Genomic DNA, 14,807 nt, shown 5'->3' on the forward strand with positions numbered 1-14,807 from the left:
CACCCCAAGAACCCCCAAAATCAGTACAACAGGACAGATTACGGAAAAAAGATTAAATTGCAGTACAGAAATGCTGAACTGGAGACGTCCAGAAGTGAATCAAATACCCCTTTTTAATGTTAGTGCACGTTACCTCCGATCAATATTTTAAGGCCAGAATAAAAGGACTCCAAAAGCTGGAACAGGGCACTTTCATATTTTCACAGTAAGTGCAGCATGGAACACTCAAGCAATCAGAATCACCTGAGAGCCATTTGCCTCAAAACATAATTCTCCCCCAAAACAGGAGGACTGATTACAGTTGATTACACTGCCTTACCACAGCTAAGCATGAATGCAAAATAATACCCTGACCAAACCCAACATTTTCTACTGTCGTTTCGTTTTAAACTGTTCATCTAAAACGTAAATGTCATGTGCACGTAGACAAATGTCCCCTCTTGTACCAGTATATACCACTAACGTATATAGAAACATTTTGTAATTGAACTGATACATCAATCCAGATCAGCTCACTGGTTGCCTGGTCTTCACGCCTCAGTCTTGCCACAGTGTCATTTTGTTCCAGACTCTTGCTCATAACAAACTGAACTGCTTCAGCTGGCATCCATATTCCTGAGGGGTTTTCAACAGGAGCGGCACGCGCTAGCTCCCCGAACATCACTGGCGAGGTACGCTAGCTAAAGTCTTGAAAACTTGGCTTGTTAATGTGCCCAGTGTCCAGGTGTTGTATTTTAAAAAATAAAGAACTGCAATCCCTCCTCGATACAAAAAAAAGTCTAAGTGCATCTAATAAGCATTTCACAGAGAACAGGAGACACTTCTTTACCCAAAGAGGTGTGGGAGAATGGAGCAAATTGTCCAGCCGTGCTGATCCCCTGGCTGCTCTCTAGAAACAACAGGGTGAGATCTGTGTCCACTACCTAACGATAATGTTTCTGTCCTCTTTGTAAAGACACTGATATGATATAAATCGACTGCAATGACTACATTCCTATAACCCCAGTGATCAACAGTCAAAAGCACAGATTATGCACGGGCATAATTTTGTTTAAAAAAAGTATGTAAAAAATGATTGTAATGGTTTCTTTACTTTACTGGGAGATAATGATATTGCTTTCATGTACAGTTATACTACATCTCAGGTTTAAAGAACTGACCTGCTTTCAGTTACGACATAAATCAATTGCAATAAATTCCTCGCCAGAAAAAAACAACAACATATTTTGCGCTATAAGTATCTTTATAAATCAGGTCATAGAATTTCAGCAACCTGTTGTATTAAAACATAAGGCACTCGCATCGCCAACAAGCAGAAATAACTCAACTCACGGGAGATCCACGGCTTAATTCGCGCTTACCTGTGGACGTTGATACTTAAAGAGAAGTGCGGTTTTCCCCCACGCTAGCGTGTCCTGTTATTTTGTTTCCCTCGGCGTCGCTCTGGAGTGTCCCGAGAGGATCATCCACACATTTTCACCATTTATGTGATTTTAATCCATCACTGTCACTGTCTAACACAACATCACTTTATTAGCCCTATGCAATTTCTTGCATTAGGAATTCGTCTTTTCGCAGACCCCACCTTGCTCTCCATGAGACAGACGCACAACACTCCAGTCTAAGCAACACAATTTTACTATGAAGTGAGTAACGTTTCCTTACAAGTCAAAGGTGCGTTAAAGGGCCTGCTACTTAAGTTTTTTTCATTTTCACATGTACAATTTCTGACATGTTCATATTTAATGATTATTTGACGCACGATTAAGAATCCATAGGCATAAACCATGGCCGGCTCTTTTCACGAGTCTGTGGGTGGCTCTTAAAACAGCATTTTAGTCTGTTGATGCCGGACGGACGGTTTACGGAAAGAAACTCCTTTAACACCGCATTGTATGCTATGAGCTCGTGTATGACGCGACTTTATTAGTTAAAAAAAAAACTATTTGCAGAAATAATGTAACTCACCAGGGAATCACGGATTAAATCGTGCAGTCCGTGCAGGAATTCATGAAGGTTTACTCCCGAGATACCAGAAACATTACAGAACATGCAGAGGGGATAAAACTGTCTTATTGAAGAACGAAGTAACCATGAAAAGGAAGAAATCATGATTGCTCTTTTACAGACTCTGTGGGTGGCTCTTAAAAGAGCCTTTGGGTTCGTTGATCGGGGACGGGCGGGCCGGGTTTACTTGGAGCTGGTGTACTTGGTGACGGCCTTGGTGCCCTCGGACACGGCGTGCTTGGCCAGCTCTCCGGGCAGCAGCAGGCGCACGGCGGTCTGGATCTCCCGGGAGGTGATGGTGGAGCGCTTGTTGTAGTGCGCCAGGCGGGAGGCCTCGCCGGCGATGCGCTCGAAGATGTCGCTGACGAACGAGTTCATGATGCCCATGGCCTTCGACGAGATGCCGGTGTCCGGGTGCACCTGCTTCAGCACCTTGTACACGTAGATGGCGTAGCTCTCCTTCCTGGTCTTTCTGCGCTTCTTGCCGCCTTTCCCGGCTGTCTTAGTCACGGCTTTCTTGGAGCCCTTCTTAGGAGCGGATTTTGCTGGTTCAGGCATCTTGTTGCACTATTTACTGTACAGACAGTAATAAGATCACACGCCTCCTGCAGCCCCCTATTTATAGCGGCTGCATGCAAATCAGCTCGCTCAGCACAGAAGCCGGCTCATTGGTCAGCGAGAGAGCTTCTCTCCTATTGGCTGCGCTCTCCGCCAATGAAATTCAAACGGCTGAGCGCCCGAGCCGCTCGCTCTGACTCCAGGCGCCTCTCTCTCCCCTCCGCCCGCGCACACAGGAACAAAGGGCCGTGTGATCCGTTTAGCACTACGTGCAGATTTTCTGAAATCCGACTCTCACTCCGCTTATGTCCCCTACCCTAGAAAACAATGTGTTCGGCGTAAAATGCGCGATTTGTGCAAACTTGGAGTCAAAGGGACTCTTGGTGATAATCTAGGCAATTTTAAAATAAATTCTGAACCAACAGCATTTTATCGCAACACTTGAGCTTTAGCACCGGTTTCAAATTAGTCTGAGCACAAGAAAACATCACAATAAACCTTTCTACAAAGTGAACGTAAGCAGAATGGCTCTTTGCAAATGGATTTCAAGCGTCTTTGTCTCGACTTTCCGCCGAGTCCGAGCGAACAAAGAGCCGAGCAGCTCCCTGGCGGGGCGGGAGGGTTAGAAACGGCCCGATATCACTAAAACTCTCTTAAAAGATAAACCAAGCATGAAGAATAAAAAAACACATTTAGAAGCTGAACCCCCTTCTGCCCCATGATCTAATAGCAATTTTCTACAATTTCGAACGCATTTTTTAAGGAAGGCTCATCAGAAGAAAATAGTTTAAATGCAAAAACGCAAAGCACGTCGTACGAGGGGGGACGAAAACTACCACACCAACACTTCTGGGCAGCATAACGTGTTTCACCAAGAAACGTTACCCCATTAGCAGCCACATCCATATACAAGTCGCTCTGTATTGTACAAAGCACCAGTGTTTAACAAAGCGACTCTGTGATTACTTTATTTCTTACTATCAAACGTGGCTTTAAAAATAAAACCTCAATGCCTAAACAGATTAGAGCTCTTTTCTGAGAAGGTGGGTGGCTCTTAAAAGAGCCTTTGGGTTTAAAGTCGGGGTCCGGACCGGCAGTGAAGCTCCGCTCCTGTTCAGCCTCCGAAGCCGTACAGAGTGCGGCCCTGGCGCTTCAGCGCGTACACCACGTCCATGGCGGTGACGGTCTTCCTCTTGGCGTGCTCGGTGTAGGTGACGGCGTCGCGGATGACGTTCTCCAGGAACACCTTCAGCACCCCGCGGGTCTCCTCGTAGATCAGCCCGGAGATCCGCTTCACTCCCCCACGGCGAGCCAGGCGGCGGATGGCGGGCTTGGTGATTCCCTGGATGTTGTCGCGGAGAACCTTGCGGTGACGCTTAGCGCCTCCTTTCCCGAGTCCCTTTCCGCCTTTGCCTCTTCCAGACATCTTCAAATTATCAGCTGTGAACACAACACACACTGCTGGGCTGCAGCCGCGGCGCTTCTCTTTTCAAGCCTGAGAGCGGACCTGCTTGAGACCAGAACCGCACTGACTCCGCCTCCTCTCCGACTGCAGCAGCAGCCCAGACTGCACATGAACCCCTTCCCTGCCGTGAGCTCTCTCCCACAGCAGCGCTGCAGAGGACAGACCTCGAGTATTCAATGTTTATGTTGATGCGACCCGCGGTGCTGTAATATTCTCGTGTAGATTTAGACCAATCTAATTCCCCGCACAACACAAAAACACAGAATTCGGAATGGAAAATGTGGTGTACTACTGTGTATGAGGGTCATTAATAACTGACATGTTTTTCAGGCATTAATCATGTACAAGTACATATGTCGTTCTCTACCCCTTTCTATCACTGAATAGACAATGCAGCTGTTAAAAATTCAAGTAATATAGAAATAATCGCTTCTTTTGTGGGGAAAAGACCGACGGGAAGACCAGTAAGCAGGCTGTTGCTTAATTGTGAACAAACACCGAAATAAATAGCGTATGGGGCTTTAATGGTGATCATCCTTGTATCATTAAAATCATTTCATGCATTTAATACGCTTTCAAATTTACTTACACGACTGCTGGAAACCCGGAGCAAAAGGGGTGATGTATTTTGCTGGTTATCTGCAGCGCAGCGTAGTTGTGAACGAACGGGCTTTTAACAAAATAGGGGAGACAACTACTTCTATGTACCGATTTCACTTATTAGCTAAACGAAATTTGTGTCGTTTAGACCATAATGGAAATATTCAACCCTCTCGAGTATTGTGGTGGCTCTGAAAAGAGCCTTTGTGTTCAAGGGGAAAGATCCTGCAGCGGGCGGTCCGTGTCTAAGCGCGCTCCCCGCGGATGCGGCGGGCCAGCTGGATGTCTTTGGGCATGATGGTCACCCTCTTGGCGTGGATGGCGCACAGGTTGGTGTCCTCGAAGAGCCCCACCAGGTAAGCCTCGCTGGCCTCCTGCAGAGCCATGACGGCGGAGCTCTGGAAGCGCAGGTCGGTCTTGAAGTCCTGGGCGATCTCTCTCACCAGGCGCTGGAAAGGCAGCTTGCGGATCAGCAGCTCGGTGGACTTCTGGTAGCGGCGGATCTCCCGCAGAGCCACGGTGCCGGGCCTGTAGCGGTGGGGCTTCTTCACGCCGCCGGTGGCGGGGGCGCTCTTGCGGGCAGCCTTGGTGGCCAGCTGCTTCCTGGGCGCCTTGCCGCCGGTGGACTTGCGAGCGGTCTGCTTGGTTCTCGCCATCTTCCTCGCTGCTCTTCACAATCAGCACTGTAGTGAGAGGTGCTGCCGGCACTCGGGTTTATATGCGCAGGCAGCCCCGTCCTGATTGGCTGAACGGCCCCGGGACCCTCTCGCTGATTGGATCGTTTGAGAAGGAGCGCGCAGTTCATACACCCTCTCCATTCCTCTTTGTTTGACCAAGTCAAAGTATAAAGGCGTTTTTATACTTAGAAATCAATAACCTTGATTTCTTTTAACTTTAATTCCATTAAATGATGAAATAGTATAATCCTACTGTAATGAAGTTAAATCAAACACATGTTACAGTGTAAAAGCGCATCCTGTGTCTCCGGGGAGGAGTGCTGTGCTGAGGGACCCCGATTTCTGTTCAACTCTACAGCTCGGGGTTAAAAGCTCGTTCTACAATAATGTAAATGATAGAATAATGTGAATGAAGAGAACAATATCCTAAACTCCATTACAAGTACTATAGGGAACCCAGTTTGTTCTGCTCGGTTTATAATTAAAAGGTGAAAATCTACTTGAACGAACCGAACAAAGAAAATGATCGTATGAACCGTATTGCGAGCGCAACAGAAATCGCTCGTCCACACAGCGGCTGTGATTCGGAGCCACAGACACCACTGAGGAACAAAAACACGTGCTCCGACCTATTTATAAATATTGCAATTATTCTACTAAAAAACAACAGAAATCGCTCTTTTCAAGAGGCTGTGGGTGGCTCTTAAAAGAGCCTTTGTGTTCGGGGTCAGTCGGGGTCTCTGCCGGGCTGTTTACTTGCTCTTGACCGGCTTCTCGGTCTTCTTGGGCAGCAGCACCGCCTGGATGTTGGGCAGCACGCCGCCCTGCGCGATGGTCACGCCGCCCAGCAGTTTGTTCAGCTCCTCGTCGTTGCGGACGGCGAGCTGCAGGTGCCGGGGGATGATGCGGGTCTTCTTGTTGTCCCGGGCGGCGTTGCCAGCCAGCTCCAGGATCTCGGCGGTCAGGTACTCCAGCACCGCGGCCAGATACACCGGGGCTCCGGCACCGACCCGCTCGGCATAGTTTCCCTTGCGCAGCAGCCGGTGGACACGGCCCACAGGGAACTGCAGTCCGGCCCTGGAAGAGCGAGTCTTGGCCTTGGCTCTGGCCTTACCGCCGGTCTTTCCTCTACCGCTCATCTTGCAGTGTCAAGCTTTTCTGAAAAAATCTACTCAAAGTGATCACATGTTGTCTGCCGCCCCGCTTTTGAAGAGTCTCGGCTGAATTTGATTGGTTGGACGGGAACAAGCTCTCCACCCAATCAGAGATCAGTGTTGCCACCCAGCGCTCTCGGTCTCGACCAATCAACAGGCAGGAGGGAAATTCGGACTCTGAACACAGAGCGCGGCTCTGCTGCCGAGCGAAGATAAATATTTGTTTTTCAATTTCAAGCTTATTATCATTATTCTCGTACACAGGTATATGGAATAGCAAAATGCTATTTAGCTAGCTCTCAGACGGTAAGTGGTAAAAAACAACAATACAGTTGCATAAGAAAAGAAAGACAGACAACAGGCCATGTGCAGAACAACAGGCGATTAGCAAAACTTTGCTTAATCGGTTTTTTTCATGCTTTAGAAAATGTATATTTTAGTATTTCACCGCCATCTGACACCGCCCTTTCACAAGTCCGCTATAGCTGCGAGACTAGCAGTCACGAATTGCAAGTCACACACTAATGAAAACCTACGGGCAATGTAAGTGTAACATTTCACCTCATTGTTGGTGATGAGATGAAAGGAGTCGCAGCGTTGTTCAGTGACGATTAGAAAGTTTCATTCTTAACGAAAAGGCCCCCTTATAATTCTACAAAACCTTCCCTATGCACCCAGTATTTACTTTTGTACAATATTTTACCCAACTCGACTAAATATTGCGTTTCAGTTTCAAGAAAAAGGATACTTTAATCGCTAAAACTCAATCCCCCCAATAGTGTAAAATAACTATTCCCCCCATCGAGCGAACCGGCGCTTTCAGGCGGTGAAAAGGGAAAGTCTGCGCTCTCTCGGAAGGGCTGGTGGCTCTTAGAAGAGCCTTTGGGTTTGGAGGAAATTAACTCGGGGGTCGATCGCTCACTTCTTCTTGGGAGCCGCTTTCTTAGCTTTGGCCGTCTTGGGTTTGGCCACCTTGGGCTTCGCTGCCTTGGCTTTCTTCGGGCTCTTCGCCTTCTTAGGCGCCGCGGGCTTCTTGGCCTTCTTGGGGCTCTTGGTCGCCTTCTTGGCCGCTGCGGGCTTCGCGGCTTTCTTGGGCGACTTCTTGGCGGCCGCCGGCTTCTTGGGCGCCGCCTTCTTGGGCTTCTTGGCGGCCGCTGGCTTCTTAGCCGCTGCGGGTTTCTTGGCCGCCGGCTTCTTGGCTTTGGCGGCGGCGGCGGCTTTCTTCACGGGCTTGGTCTTGGTCTCCGCCTGCTTCTTGTTGAGCTTGAAGGAGCCCGAGGCGCCGGTGCCCTTGGTCTGCACCAGGGTGCCCTTGGTCACCAGGCTCTTGATGGCCAGCTTGACGCGGGAGTTGTTCTTCTCCACGTCGTAGCCGCCGGCCGCCAGGGACTTCTTCAGGGCGGCCAGGGACACGCCGCTGCGCTCCTTGGAGGCGGACACGGCCTTCAGGATGAGCTCTCCCACGCTGGGGCCCGCTTTCTTGGGCTTGGCGGCGCTCTTCTTCTTGGGCGCCTTGGCCGGCGCGGCGGCGGGGGCCGGAGCGACTTCTTCTGCCATCGCTGCGTCTCTGTCTGCTGTCGGACTGTCTGCGGCTCCGCGCGCAGGCGGGACTTCAAGGCCGCATGAGAACCGTGGAGACTCAACCGCTGCTGCTGCAGCTCCGCTCCGCACAGCCCGCTCGCACTTGTGTTTTCTCCCCGCACAAAACTGCCCCGTAATCCTCACAACTACACCGAAACGAGTACAAAAGACGTCAAGTACAGAGAAAACCCTCCGATCTTCCAAACGCGCTTCAACTTCAGCAGAGTCTGTGCGGTAGTTTCGACAGAAATGCCCCAAATCCGACAACAGAGCACGCGAAAGGAGGTGCTCATTCGGCACTTTGTCGTGTATTTTAAACATATATGGATTTAAAACACCGCTAAAAATAAGAATCGTGTGCGTGAAATACTGTCAAGACTGGTGGCAAGCTATCTCGATAAAAAGGACGTCTGCAATATTAAAAACAATATTATTTATTCTGCTCTTTGGGCAGCGTCAGTAACACACTCCAGGAAACGCTGCTTCTAACAAAGGACTAGAGCAGTTTCGTAAAACTACCACTTTTTATTTCTTGACAAATGTCCAGATCGCCTATTAGAATATAGTGGAGTTGCTGGAATGCATTTATTTAAGGTTTTATAAGCCTGTCGAGATTTTTAAAAGAGGCCAAATGGAAAATCAGCACACACCGGCGAACCCGTTTGAATGAAATTGTCCTGACATGAAAAAAACAGCCCAGGCAGAGAAGTGGAGCCTGAAATGGTCCTCAGACTTTTTTTTTGTCATTCGGACAATGAAAACACTCGGTAAATTAGACTGTAACCAAGGCGTGGTTCAGCTTAATAATCTGCCAGGCGCTTGATCAGAACAAGGGACGTTGCAATGACATTTTTTAGAATGTATGAAAAGCAATATCCGATAATAAAAGCTGAAGGTTGTTCTAAAGACTCCTTTAGAAAGAGAGTGAGGAGGAGCTGTGTGTGACTTAACTCAAGGTGCATTTGAATCGAGCAAAGGAAACATTTCCTTACCCAAAGAGTTGCAGGAGAATGGAGCAACAAGCACAGCCTTGCTCCTACCCTGGCTTCTTTCCAGGAACAATGTAGAAAACACTCGGTAACAGCCACAGGCTCTGTTCTGGGAATGGGTCCGTTTCCTAAAACCAAGCTCTATCCTTGATCATTTGTGAAACAAATAATAATAAAGCTCATGTAAATCTAGTTTCATTGCTTTGAGACTGAAATGCCTTGAAATAAATGTGTAACCGATTCCCAACAGTTGCCAATTAGAAGCATCGAAGACAGCAACCTCAATGTGAAACAGAAAAGGTCATTTACGTGTAAGGTCACACTAAATTATGTATATTGGTAACAGAAGTTAAATGAGGGCTAAACTGCCAGAACCAGAGACAAAGCATGTCCCCCACTTGTCCTTAAATAATCGTCTGTACTTACAAAATGTTACGCGTAGCGCTCAGTGACAAGTATATGTACAACTTACACATACACGTCTACACAGAAAAATCAAATTCAAGCAAGGTGTGAATGTTATTGCACACTTGGGGCCAAAGTATTGCAGAGGGTGGTGAAGTCAGCACAGCTTATCACCAGCTGTGAGCTACCAAGCATCCAGGAGATCTACTCAGCTAGATGTCTGAAGAAGGCCAGGTCCATTCTCAAGGACCCCAGTCACAAACTATTTTCCCTCCTACTGTCCGGTAAACGGTACCAAAGCATTCGGTCCAAGTCCAACAGACTACGGAACAGCTTCTACCTCCAGGCAATAAGACTGCTAAATAGCCAACCTGCAGCTCCTTCAGCAAATCGCCTGTAATGGCTAGATGGACACACAATTCTCACTGTATTCAGCATAACTGCACTACTTGTATATATTGCATACACCCTGGACACATAACAGCTCTACTCACATTGAGTTTTATTCAATTTCAAAAATATAACCTCAATTTTGTGATTCTTGTGTTTTTGTGATTCTTTTGTTTTGTGAGCTCGCAGAAAAAGACATTCCATTGCCAGCAACTACTGCTGCACGTTGTATTGTTGTGCATTTGATAAATAAACTTTGATTTGATTTAAAAGCGTCGAAAACCGGGGTTTGAAGCAATAAGGAAGAAATCATGATTGCTCTTTCACGGACTCTGTGGGTGGCTCTTAAAAGAGCCTTTGGGTTCGCTGATCGGGGACGGGCGGGCCGGGTTTACTTGGAGCTGGTGTACTTGGTGACGGCCTTGGTGCCCTCGGACACGGCGTGCTTGGCCAGCTCTCCGGGCAGCAGCAGGCGCACGGCGGTCTGGATCTCCCGGGAGGTGATGGTGGAGCGCTTGTTGTAGTGCGCCAGGCGGGAGGCCTCGCCGGCGATGCGCTCGAAGATGTCGCTGACGAACGAGTTCATGATGCCCATGGCCTTCGACGAGATGCCGGTGTCCGGGTGCACCTGCTTCAGCACCTTGTACACGTAGATGGCGTAGCTCTCCTTCCTGGACCTCTTGCGCTTCTTGGTGCCCTTGCCGGCCGTCTTGGTCACGGCTTTCTTGGAGCCCTTCTTGGGAGCGGATTTCGCTGGTTCAGGCATCTTCACAAACTGCACTCTGTGGAAACAAGCTTGAGAGGTCTGGTCTCCTACAGCTCCTATTTATAGCGGCCGCACACAAATCAGCTCGCTCAGCTCAGAAGGCGGCTCATTGGTCAGCGAGAGAGCTGCTCTCCTATTGGCTGCGCTCTGGGCCAATGAAATTCAAACGGCTGAGCGCCCGAGCCGCTCGCTCTGACTCCAGGCGCCTCTCTCTCCCCTCCGCCCGCGCACACAGGAACAAAGGGCCGTGTGATCCGTTTAGCACTACGTGCAGATTTTCTGAAATCCGACTCTCACTCCGCTTATGTCCCCTACCCTAGAAAACAATGTGTTCGGCGTAAAATGCGCGATTTGTGCAAACTTGGAGTCAAAGGGACTCTTGGTGATAATCTAGGCAACCTTAAAATCACTCTTGAGCAACCAACAGCTTTGAATAGCAGCGCCTTTGAGCTTTGGCACTGCTTTCAAATTATGTACACCTGCATCAAATTAGGTGGGGCTGCACATTGGTGGTGGTGGAGGGGAGTTTCCATTATATGTAAAGCGCTCTGAGTGGAGTGTCCAGAAAAGCGCTATGTAAGTGTCAGCTATTATTATTATTATTATTCTGAGCTCACGAAACCTTCACACTAACCCTTTCTACCAAATGAATGTAATGAGAAGGGCTCTTGGCGAATGAAGTGGAATTTTTCCCGCACAAAGAGCTGAGCAGTCAAACAAACCGTTTAGAAGCTGAACCCCATTCGGTTCCCATGACCTTATTGCAGTTTTCTACCATTTTGAACACGTGTAATGAGCGCTCTAAATACGAAAATGTCATTAATGAAAGAAAAACAAAGCATGTAGCACTGTGAGTGATGGGGATGAAAACTATGGGCGGAAAAACGCGTTTCAGCCCGTAACGTTATTCCATTAGCTACCAGATTCACACACAGCTCGCTCCGTACTGCGCAGTAAGGCGGGATAATGAATCTAGTCTGCGATTGCACATCAAGCAGGATTTTCAGAGTACAACTTCGTTCTAGAGACCAGCACAAGGATTTCAACTCTCTTCTGAAAAGGGGGGTGGCTCTTAAAAGAGCCTTTGGGTTGATACGTCGGGGTCCGGTCCGGCAGTGAAGCTCCGCTCCTGTTCAGCCTCCGAAGCCGTACAGGGTGCGGCCCTGGCGCTTCAGCGCGTACACCACGTCCATGGCGGTGACGGTCTTCCTCTTGGCGTGCTCGGTGTAGGTGACGGCGTCGCGGATGACGTTCTCCAGGAACACCTTCAGCACCCCGCGGGTCTCCTCGTAGATCAGGCCGGAGATCCGCTTCACTCCCCCACGGCGAGCCAGGCGGCGGATGGCGGGCTTGGTGATTCCCTGGATGTTGTCGCGGAGAACCTTGCGGTGACGCTTAGCGCCTCCTTTCCCGAGTCCCTTTCCGCCTTTGCCTCTTCCAGACATCTTCAAGTTATCAGCTGTGAACACGACACACACTGCTGGGCTGCAGCCGCGGCGCTTCTCTTTTCAAGCCTGAGAGCGGACCTGCTTGAGACCGGAGGCGCACTGACACACGAGCCCGCCTCCTCTCCGACCGCAGCAGCAGCCCAGACTGCACATGAACCCCTTCCCTGCCGTGAGCTCTCTCCCACAGCAGCGCTGCAGAGGACAGACCTCGAGTATTCAATGTTTATGTTGATGCGACCCGCGGTGCTGTAATATTCGCGTGTAGATTTAGACCAATCTAATTCCCCGCACAACACAAAAACACAGAATACTACTACTACTACTACTGTGTACGAGGTTCATGAATAACTGACAGGTTTTGAAGGCATTAATCATTGTACAAGTACATATGTCGTTCTGCACCCCTTTCTATCATTGAGTAGACAATGCAGCTGTTAAAAAGTCAAGAAATGTTTAAAAAAGTACGTCTTTTGAAACTGAAAATGTTCCACCTAAAGGAACGGTGTATAAATGTTCTTAAATCATGTCATTGCAAACTGTATCACATGTACTGTTGGAGTTTCACGGCTAGTTAACAGCCGTCGCTGCCGCAGGTAGTGGTTGTGGGGAAAAGACCGACGGAAAGACCAGTAAGCAGACAGCCGCTTAGTTGTGAACAAACACCGAAATAAACGGTAGTGTGTGCGGCTTTAATTGTGATCATCCTTGTATCATTAGAATTATCTCATGCACTTAAACGCTACCAAGTTTACTTACACGACTGCTGAAAAAAAAAAGAGCAAAAGGGGTGACGTATTTTGCTGGTTAACTACAGCAGTGTAATCGTGTACGAATTTTAACGAAATAGGATATAGTACTGCTGATCAGTACTTTCACTTATCAGATAGCCAAACGGGAATTGTCTTGTACGGACTATAATGGAAATATTCAACCCTCTCGAGTGTTGTGGTGGCTCTGAAAAGAGCCTTTGTGTTCAAGGGGAAAGATCCTGCAGCGGGCGGTCCGTGTCTAAGCGCGCTCCCCGCGGATGCGGCGGGCCAGCTGGATGTCTTTGGGCATGATGGTCACCCTCTTGGCGTGGATGGCGCACAGGTTGGTGTCCTCGAAGAGCCCCACCAGGTAAGCCTCGCTGGCCTCCTGCAGAGCCATGACGGCGGAGCTCTGGAAGCGCAGGTCGGTCTTGAAGTCCTGGGCGATCTCTCTCACGAGGCGCTGGAAAGGCAGCTTGCGGATCAGCAGCTCGGTAGACTTCTGGTAGCGGCGGATCTCCCGCAGAGCCACGGTGCCGGGCCTGTAGCGGTGGGGCTTCTTCACGCCGCCGGTGGCGGGGGCGCTCTTGCGGGCAGCCTTGGTGGCCAGCTGCTTCCTGGGCGCCTTGCCGCCGGTGGACTTGCGAGCAGTCTGTTTGGTTCTCGCCATCCTCCTCGCTGCTCTTCACAATCAGCACTGTAGTGAGAGGTGCTGCCGGCACTCGGGTTTATATGCGCAGGCAGCCCCGTCCTGATTGGCTGAAAGGTACAGGGTACGGGAGGGTGGGAGACTGTAACTCGTTGATTGGACAGTTTGAAAACCAGCACCGTGTCCATTCATTTCTCGCGCCACATCTCACTTTCAATAAAAAAAGTAAATTTTCACAATCAGTTTCCTCGGCCAGCTCTCCCGGCTGCAGCAGGCGCACAGTGGTCTGGAGTGTGCTGTTGTGCCTTCTACAGGTGTAATTATATCCAGGTCCGCATTCATCCATTTAAGTGCATTTAAATACAATGCATACGTTAGCCCTAAAACATATCTAAAAATATCTGGATGTCGAAGTATTATGCAAATTATATGAGAAGACGCTTTTTAAATGAGTTTAAGCTTTGGGTATTTAAAGTTGTTGCAACAATTAAATGATCTGATAGAAAGTGAGATTTTGTTCTATGGCCACCAGGGGGCGAGGTTGCTATTCAGGTATATGGAGGGCTGATTTAAATGTGCCAATTTTTTCATTTTCAATTAATTCAATTATTCAATTGAATGAAAGGGCAGGACAGCCTGCACCCGTGTCTTTCACTGCTCAGCATTAGGTGCCACAGGCTTATGGATCACCACAGGATCACCACACCACTGGGACCTGGCCCATTCACAATGCATCGTCAATTACATCGTTTTCCAATGGAACATTATTCTTTGCAAAGCAAAATAAGGCTCTTCTAGTTCCTAGTATTAGTGTGGTGGAATTAAATAAAGAATAGACTGTAGAAGTACAGGCTGTTTGTTAACTTCCTTTTGGGTCTAATTCTGTGCAGAAAAAAATGATTTTGCTTTCTAGATGCTGTTCAAAAAGCACTCGATTCATGGACATCACAGTAAAGTCCCTGAAAGTTTGCCATGAGGAACAACATTTCCTGAAGGGATAACTCTTTTGTCTGTATAGAAAACCTGATTTTAAGTCGCTTAAGATCAGATCAGCTAATTTCCGAGATTTACAAAGGACCTGGGTTGAGCTGACCTGATGATCTTATCCCCCAATAATAATAATAATAATAATAATAATAATAATAATAATAATAATATAGCACTTTTCTGGACACTCCACTCAAAGCGCTTTACAGGTCATGGGGAATCCCACTACCACCCCCAGTGTGCAGCCCCACCTGGATGATGCAACGCCAGAACGCTCACCTCACATCAGCTCTCAGTAGTCAGCAGAACAGAGCAATGAAGCCAATTCAATCCAGGTATATCAAGGTCTCATATAAGTACAGACCAACTAATTAAGATGGAG

General features: G+C 48.4%; 6 protein-coding genes and 1 pseudogene across 8 annotated transcripts; all 7 read right to left on the minus strand.

Moving 5' to 3' along the window:
• Window positions 1-2,143: 2,143 nt before the first annotated feature.
• On the minus strand, window positions 2,144-6,446 carry LOC148816528 (histone H2A-like). 2 transcript variants are annotated; one of them, XM_088939714.1, is made up of 2 exons: window positions 6,079-6,446; window positions 2,144-2,470 (listed from the first exon to the last, which is right to left on the minus strand). In XM_088939714.1, the coding sequence occupies exons 1-2, from the start codon at window positions 6,444-6,446 to the stop codon at window positions 2,191-2,193; spliced, it is 648 nt and encodes a 215-aa protein (XP_088795840.1). In that variant the 3' UTR covers window positions 2,144-2,190. The 2 variants fall into 2 exon arrangements, with proteins under 2 accessions (XP_088795840.1, XP_088795839.1); XM_088939713.1 differs by having other exon boundaries at window positions 2,144-2,508; window positions 6,075-6,446.
• Window positions 3,680-3,991, minus strand: LOC148816529 (histone H4). Its single transcript, XM_088939852.1, has one exon. The coding sequence runs from the start codon at window positions 3,989-3,991 to the stop codon at window positions 3,680-3,682; it is 312 nt and encodes a 103-aa protein (XP_088795978.1).
• On the minus strand, window positions 4,876-5,286 carry LOC148816530 (histone H3). The gene has a single exon (XM_088939717.1). The coding sequence runs from the start codon at window positions 5,284-5,286 to the stop codon at window positions 4,876-4,878; it is 411 nt and encodes a 136-aa protein (XP_088795843.1).
• An 881-nt stretch (window positions 6,447-7,327) lies between the features above and the next one.
• On the minus strand, window positions 7,328-8,032 carry LOC148816531 (histone H1 pseudogene; annotated as a pseudogene). The gene has a single exon (XR_016094676.1). The product of XR_016094676.1 is annotated as a histone H1 pseudogene (transcript).
• Window positions 8,033-10,185: 2,153 nt separating this feature from the next.
• Window positions 10,186-10,592, minus strand: LOC148816532 (histone H2B-like). The gene has a single exon (XM_088939909.1). It carries the CDS (start codon window positions 10,590-10,592, stop codon window positions 10,218-10,220), a length of 375 nt encoding a protein of 124 aa, XP_088796035.1. The 3' UTR covers window positions 10,186-10,217.
• Window positions 10,593-11,725: 1,133 nt separating this feature from the next.
• On the minus strand, window positions 11,726-12,037 carry LOC148816533 (histone H4). Its single transcript, XM_088939853.1, has one exon. It carries the CDS (start codon window positions 12,035-12,037, stop codon window positions 11,726-11,728), a length of 312 nt encoding a protein of 103 aa, XP_088795979.1.
• Window positions 12,038-13,048: 1,011 nt separating this feature from the next.
• On the minus strand, window positions 13,049-13,459 carry LOC148816534 (histone H3). Its single transcript, XM_088939884.1, has one exon. The coding sequence runs from the start codon at window positions 13,457-13,459 to the stop codon at window positions 13,049-13,051; it is 411 nt and encodes a 136-aa protein (XP_088796010.1).
• Window positions 13,460-14,807: the final 1,348 nt, after the last annotated feature.

Source organism: Atractosteus spatula, chromosome 22, assembly GCF_055471065.1.
Source record: "Atractosteus spatula isolate fAtrSpa1 chromosome 22, fAtrSpa1.hap1, whole genome shotgun sequence".
NCBI lineage: Eukaryota > Metazoa > Chordata > Actinopteri > Semionotiformes > Lepisosteidae > Atractosteus > Atractosteus spatula.

What these genes read in the sequence shown, in the direction of transcription:
- LOC148816529 (XM_088939852.1), bottom strand. Translation starts at nt 3,991, where the DNA reads ATGTCTGGAAGAGGCAAAGGCGGAAAGGGACTCGGGAAAGGAGGCGCT.
- LOC148816534 (XM_088939884.1), bottom strand. Translation starts at nt 13,459, where the DNA reads ATGGCGAGAACCAAACAGACTGCTCGCAAGTCCACCGGCGGCAAGGCG.
- LOC148816533 (XM_088939853.1), bottom strand. Translation starts at nt 12,037, where the DNA reads ATGTCTGGAAGAGGCAAAGGCGGAAAGGGACTCGGGAAAGGAGGCGCT.
- LOC148816528 (XM_088939713.1), bottom strand. Translation starts at nt 6,446, where the DNA reads ATGAGCGGTAGAGGAAAGACCGGCGGTAAGGCCAGAGCCAAGGCCAAG. An exon ending in CCAAGAAGACCGAGAAGCCG is followed by an intron (nt 2,509 to 6,074) that starts GTCAAGAGCAAG and finishes GCCGTGACTAAG; the next exon opens with ACAGCCGGGAAAGGCGGCAA.
- LOC148816530 (XM_088939717.1), bottom strand. Translation starts at nt 5,286, where the DNA reads ATGGCGAGAACCAAGCAGACCGCTCGCAAGTCCACCGGCGGCAAGGCG.
- LOC148816532 (XM_088939909.1), bottom strand. Translation starts at nt 10,592, where the DNA reads ATGCCTGAACCAGCGAAATCCGCTCCCAAGAAGGGCTCCAAGAAAGCC.